Source organism: Cryptomeria japonica, chromosome 10, assembly GCF_030272615.1.
Source record: "Cryptomeria japonica chromosome 10, Sugi_1.0, whole genome shotgun sequence".
Classification (NCBI taxonomy): domain Eukaryota; kingdom Viridiplantae; phylum Streptophyta; class Pinopsida; order Cupressales; family Cupressaceae; genus Cryptomeria; species Cryptomeria japonica.
Genome location: NC_081414.1, coordinates 61,701,961 through 61,708,775, shown reverse-complemented (window position 1 = coordinate 61,708,775; position 6,815 = coordinate 61,701,961). Strand labels below are relative to the sequence as shown.

Below are 6,815 nucleotides of genomic sequence, written 5' to 3'. Positions count from 1 at the left end.
TTAATACGAGAGCACAAGTCTATGTTGATATCCTTCGAACTGATAGTCAAGTATAAATGGGTATTCATTTTGTCTAAATCGCTTGGGTCATGATCTTGACCTTGTCCCTTAGTTCATACCTTTGGGGGTTTGAACCTCGGTCAATGGCATAATCAAGGAACATACTATCACCCTCATCAATTGTGTCCAACCAATGAAATACAACCCTTTGGTGGTGTAGGTGAATTTGAAAATAAAATAAAACAAAGCATAAAAAATATTCATAGTTATTTTGTAAAAAATAGTACATAGTTCGCTTCAATAGTTACTACTAAAATACAAGAAATGAAAGAGCCCCCATGGGTGACATAGTTAGCTAAGGGCTTTAGGTTATTCCCATATAGGTCTCGAGGTCGATTCTCGCTGCTTGGAGTTATTTGATGATCGTGTCTTGGGAGCAATTGCAATCTTGCCCCAGCATGCCCCACTTTAAGCCCCAACTTGGCAACCAAATATGTAAGCCTGAGGCAAGATGGGTGGGTGTTGGGCCAAGACAATAGTGGGGATACCCCTTGTGTAACAATTAAAAAAAAAATACAACAAATGCAAAGAGAACAAAGGTTACAAAAACATTATGAAGGAAAGGAAAATATGAACATAGAGCCTCACATTGAAGCAAAGACAAAGCAAATTGAGGTTGAAACTCATCCAACAAATAAAGAACAAAAGGCATAAGATAACCAAGAACACAAGGATTTATATAGCCCCACAACAACATTAACTTGGTCCTCAAAATTATATGTTAGTGAACTAAAGATCATAAGAGACTCCAACTCTTAGAAACAAGAGGTCGATATGAAGACATCAAGTTGAAAGAAGCTATGGAATCTAAATAGAAATTAGTAAGGGAAAATAAACGACATGCAAAACACCATGGAAAAGGTAAAGCAAGAAATAAGTAGGATAAACCAAGCTCGAGATCAATTGGAAACAACAAAATAAAATGAGTCAAGTGTACAAGAAGAAAGAGGTGAAACACAATAAAATGATCTAAGTGACAATAGCGAACATGGAGATAAAAGAAAATCAACTAAAAGACCGAATAACTCACAAAGAAAAGAGTTAAAATGCAAATAAAGGGAATAAAAGGATAGAGTTGATAAGGCTATGACTATCATTATTAAAGTGTTAAAGGACAATGGCAAGAAGGAGATACTCCTCAAGCAAGCCACACTAGTTGGACTCTTCTTGGGTGGGCCTCCATGTCTTAATGAGAAGCATGGGTGGGCGCCTCTTCTTGGATAGGATGGGAAGTTTCTTTGTCTTGTATTAGCCATTTTATTTCTTCAAAAGATTAATAGATACTCAACAAATGAAAGGACCAAGAACCTATTGAAAACCAAATGATATTATTGATTGGGAGTCAATTAACCAATATCTTTCAAATAATGATTGCAAATTGAAATCAAATAATCAAAATCTTCTTACACTTATCTTATTCTTTGATTTCATGCTTAATATTGCACCCTTTCTTTTTCTTTTTTTCGGGGAGGTGGGGGGGGGGGGGGGCTGGCGACAATGGTGGGAGGGAGAAGGGGACAAGGCGAGGGGTAAACACTTTTGACTAGAGCTATGAAATAATGAGGTCACGTATGGAGGACCTCATCCCTAACATGAATTCTTAACAATATCATCCTACTAGAAATTCGAACCCTGATGAAAAGAATCACAATACCATGATTTAACTAGTTGTCACACTATACTATTAACAACAATCAACTAAGTGTCTTCGGACATGTAGTGTCATAGTTAAAATACTTTGTTGGGGAAGCGGCCCACCAAGGTTCAAATACCTGCTAGGCCACTGAGCTTGCATGCCTTGTGCTTTCATTGGGTTGTTGTGCTCGCAGATTTGATCAATTGAAGTGTGGGGATTAGGCCCCCGTTTGTAGCCTCACCAAATATCATGCCAACATCACCGTCATGTTAAAAAGTTTATTTTCAAAAAAAAAAAAAAAAAAAAAAAACTAAATGCATAATACATACACATAAATATTTACCCGAGAATTAAAAAACCAATGTAAGGGATGCTATGTTTAGTTGATGCAAATTTGGATCTTAAAGATTGGACAATTAAAAACAGACTTGTGGTACAAAATTATCCATAAAAATTGGTGTTTGAGACACACCACATATTTATTTTGTTTCAGCAAGAAAATAAACTTTGGCCACATAAAATCCACTATCCTATCCATGGAAATTGGTCCAATAGAAAACTGCCAGGTGAGCAACAGGTATCCATCTCTTTCCAATGACAGCCCATTAGCTTCATCACTGTATCATCAATCAACCTGTTATTTCCCATCATTTTTGGGGGTCTAGTCAAAGTGCAGTGCAATCAGAGTCTCCATTTTCTGTGTAAAGATGGCAGCAAAGGCAATGCTTTCAACCCAAGCTGTGTCCATTTCATCTCCTCGTTTCCATGGCGTCAGCACCACAAACAAACTCACAAGGCCACAGAGCTTGGTAATGCAGACTAACCCATTTCCCCATTTTCTTTTTTTTTCTTCACCCAAATGGTGATTGACATTTCTGTTTTCTCTGTGCCAGGGAGCTCTGCCCTCTAAGTCAAGGAAAGGCATGGGAGGCTTAAGTGTTCGCTGTGATTTCATTGGATCTCCAACTAATCTGGTGAAATTTTCTTCCATTACTTGTCTTCTCAGGAAGAATCAGTTTTTTTCATTTTCTCTCACCTACAGTTTGAATTCTTCCCACCTAGAAATGTTAACCCATCACCATGACACCATTAAAATGGGTTAACTGAAACTAGTTTTGATTTGGCAGATAATGGTGACAAGTACAACACTGATGTTGTTTGCTGGAAGATTTGGGCTTGCTCCCTCTGCAAGCAGAGGGGCCTCAGCAGGGTTAAAACTGCAGGACAGAGAATCAGGGCTACAGACTGGAGACCCAGCAGGATTTACTGGCACAGACACCCTTGCCTGTGGTGCTATGGGCCATATCATTGGTGTAGGTGTTGTTCTTGGCTTCAAATATTTAGGGGTAATATAAAACATTCATGGGGCGCTTCTTCTCTGGATATATGGTCTTTGTAAAGTAAAAGCGTCAGCTTTCAGTACTTTTTGGTATATGTAATTGTAATCTGTAAGAAGTTGGAAATCCTTTGGGTGCATTTGGATTATGATTTGGGTAATTTCAGCTTTTGTTGTCTTAAATCTGTTCATTGTTGTGGTTCTTTCTTGAATGCCAGTATTTTAGGCTGAGCAGGGGAATTTAACAACTCTGCCATTAATATGCAATCCTTGATTCTAAGAATTTCAATAAGGGAATGAAAGTGGTTTCTATTTCTTGTGGAAGATCGGCAGTATTATTTAGATGTTTTCATTAAATCAAGTTTATTTTGATCATAATAAAAATTTAAAAACAGGTTTTTTGATTTTATGATGATGTTTGGATTTATATTTTTAATGTATAATTTATTTAGGTTAATTAAATAAATGTAATTAATTAATTTAAATAATAGAAAATAAATTATTGAATTAAATATATAGAAATTAAATTAGTGGAAAAAGCATGTTTTTAAATGATATTGTTGTTGTTGTTTTATTAATTTGGATTGGCTTGTTTTAGCTTGTTTTGATGAATGGTCTCTAATGTTTGAATTTCTATAGATAATAATGCAATTGATTATGAGTCTCATTTGTTTGGACTAAACCGCTATAGACTTGATCTAGTGTGTAGAATTACTCTTAGATGCACACAATTAATTTGAAAAAAAAATGTGTCAAAAGATTTTCTTGCCTTCATCTTCAAGATATATGAATATGTCAATGTGGCATCCAGAAACACTATTGAAGTGTCAGTTGGCTCAAAAGATGAATGGGTTCTCCTAGTTCAAACCCTTTGGTGGACCGAATTAGTAGCGATGAGAAAGATCAAAGATTACATTCATAGACATGTAGATGGCCCATAGGATGATGTTGATTTAATTATATTAATTCTCTTCAATGTGAAAGTAAATGCTCTAGTAATTGTGCAATTCCATCATGAAGTATGTAAGTGCTTAAATGAATGTCCTTAAATACAATGACATAGAATGTGTGTTAGTTTTGTTCATAACAACTAGTTGAAGGGTGTATAATTTTGCCAAGATCAAGGGCACAATGAAAAGCATAAAAAGACAGACAATAGAATGACAAGAACAAAACTGTATTCTCATCAATATGCAAATGATCAACTGGATTAACCAATACAATGAATATAGGTCTGCTTATATAGGCAAGGCCATATGGATGTACAAGCACACAATCATGACATGTGGCTCAATGAGAAACAAGGGTAGGTAAGAAATACTAGGGGTTGGTAGGAAAAATAATATATTATTCCACAAGAGGTGGATGACCCACCGAATGTGGAGTGTAACAACAAAACAAGACCACAAAAGGTGGAATTTCTCCTACAAGCTCTATCCCTATGTGCACACTTCCCTAAGTGTCTTAAATCCAAACTACGAAGAGATGCATTATCCTAAGTTAACTTCAGTAAAGTGTAATAATATCCATAATGAATATTTATTTACACCAACAAAGGGGGTAAGAAATATTGAATTTGAATCTAATGTCTTGGGATTTAGAGATCATTCCCACTCTTCTCAAGATTGCCTTGGATAAACCCTAAGTTAGACATAAATTATTTTTAGAGATAAGATAGTGATCTCAAGGTAGAGAGCACTAAAATCAATGCCAATAGGGGTAATATAAAGATGCATAAGGGTTAGGCCATGAACCAAAATCAGCACAATCTAGTGCATGTCATCTAGCAAGATTTTATTGCACTTAGACATTCCCATTAAAGTTGACACAAAACTAAATGGAAAATGTCATGGCTATGCTTATTTCATGATTGCACTTTGCCCACTTTGATGTGCATGTCAATCTAAAATGAGTATGAATTTTAAAGTATTTGGGCATTCTCCACCAACATGAAAAGTAAATATTTCGACACTCACAAAAGATAAAAACTCTAAAACATTATACAATGGTTCTTCTTATACTCTCCTTGGTATGGACATTCCATCAAAACCTATATAACATAAAAGATGTATGGTGATTAGCATCCACCAAATGCAAAAAAATAATTGAAAACTACAAATTGCTTTAATTTTCTATGAAAGATAAGAAGAGGAGAATGGATAGGAAATCCCACCTACTTATATCATAAAAATCTATGCAATGTGGCAATACAATAAAAGTCCATGTGATGTCACAATGCGATAAAACTCCATGTGATGTTACCATGTGATAAGGTTTAACATAAAGTGGTAATATTATATATCTTTTTGTGATACATTCATGTATTACAATTGAACTCTACATGATGTGGATGTGTCTCTACAAAATGGTTTAACTCCATTTGGATATGGTGATAATTTTTATCTAGCACGATATTCCATCTTAAAAAATCCACCATAAAAAGAATTAGCAACAATATATGCCCCCTCCAATTAGTTTCATCCAATAAGAGGTAAGTATAATGGTGAAATTTGCATGCCCGTGTCATTTTTTATTCAGTTTTGGGCATGTTTTAATGGAATGCATCTTAATACAACTACATATCAACAAGTAAGACTCTTGTGCTAAGTTTGCCCATGGTTTGATCTTTATCCATGCCTCATTTATCCTAGATTGTACCCATTCCAGCATATTTTTCACATCCTCATTTACACCTACTCTCATGCATTAGTCATTTGTTAGCCTTTTTGTTAGGATAAGGCGCATAGTTGAATCCAAGGCTTACAAGAAAAAATGAAGACATTACAAGGAATGATGGTTTTGTATAGGTTGTTTTTTGTAGATTTAGAGTTTTGGGGTTATAGATTTTGTGATTTTTTTTGCAAATATAGGTTTATGAATCTAATTTAAAAAAAGGATTTTTTTTTGGTGTTCATTATGAGAGTTTTGTTGGGGGGGTTTCAAAGATGAACCCTTGGACAAAAATAGACCTTTCTATTGGATCTAGGAGGCTCAAGAGATGAAGATTGACATAAAATTCATCCTACGGCCACTTGAAAAAAAAAAGATAAAAAATTTTCCCCCTTGCTCTAGTTGAGTGGTCATATAGGTCACTAAGGAGCATCTACAAAAATAAAATAAAAATATTTTATAAAATTTTAGCCTACAATTTTTTATTATTATTTTTAAATTATAAAAATTATAAATTTGGGGGTAAGGGTTTGCGAACGCCCATGCCCCCTTACACATAGGTTGTGTAGCGATGAAAATAGTAGTGTACAGGATATGACCCATATCGATTGGTTGTTAGTCGCCTCCAATGAGTACCACGCTAATGGACTTAACCACCAGTCTTAGGCCCCCAATCATAGGTGCATGAGTTGATCCCCCCACTATTGGAGAATTTTTTTACTAAACCTTTTTAATTACAAATTAAAATCCATTGTTTGACTTTTGTGTCACCAGTTCCACTACGTAGTAAGTGGCATCACTCAAGTTGTTCCATTAGCATCTTATCATCACCAATTGGTCACCCGAGCACCAACTGTTAGCCAATCCTATTTTCTCTCTATAGCATAATTGTGCAACCCTTTTTAGATGACATTAATTTTGTCTAGAGTGTCAACTTTTTTACTTTTAATATTCATTGAAAAGGCGTGGTTTCAAGCAATCTGTTGTGGTGTTAGTGGTTTTTCTAGATTTTGTCATTTTGATAGTGAAATGCTTTTCTAGAAGTTAGAAGTTTTTTTCAACATACAAAGTCAAATTTTGGACTTTTATAGTCGACAAAAAAATTGTTCAAAG

At 35.0% G+C, this 6,815-nt stretch overlaps 1 protein-coding gene across 1 annotated transcript; it reads left to right on the top strand.

The window, feature by feature from the left end:
• The first annotated feature begins 2,300 nt into the window (after window positions 1-2,300).
• On the top strand, window positions 2,301-3,181 carry LOC131029829 (photosystem I reaction center subunit psaK, chloroplastic). Its single transcript, XM_057960483.2, has 3 exons — window positions 2,301-2,505; window positions 2,590-2,670; window positions 2,824-3,181. Exons 1-3 carry the CDS (start codon window positions 2,404-2,406, stop codon window positions 3,049-3,051), a joined length of 411 nt encoding a protein of 136 aa, XP_057816466.1. The 5' UTR covers window positions 2,301-2,403; the 3' UTR covers window positions 3,052-3,181.
• The last annotated feature ends 3,634 nt before the right edge of the window (window positions 3,182-6,815 follow it).

Bases quoted from the DNA above. Each gene is read 5' to 3' on its own strand.
- LOC131029829 (XM_057960483.2), top strand. From the start codon at position 2,404: ATGGCAGCAAAGGCAATGCTTTCAACCCAAGCTGTGTCCATTTCATCT. The intron at 2,506-2,589 runs GTAATGCAGACT...TCTCTGTGCCAG, and splicing joins TCACAAGGCCACAGAGCTTG to GGAGCTCTGCCCTCTAAGTC. The intron at 2,671-2,823 runs GTGAAATTTTCT...TTGATTTGGCAG, and splicing joins TTGGATCTCCAACTAATCTG to ATAATGGTGACAAGTACAAC.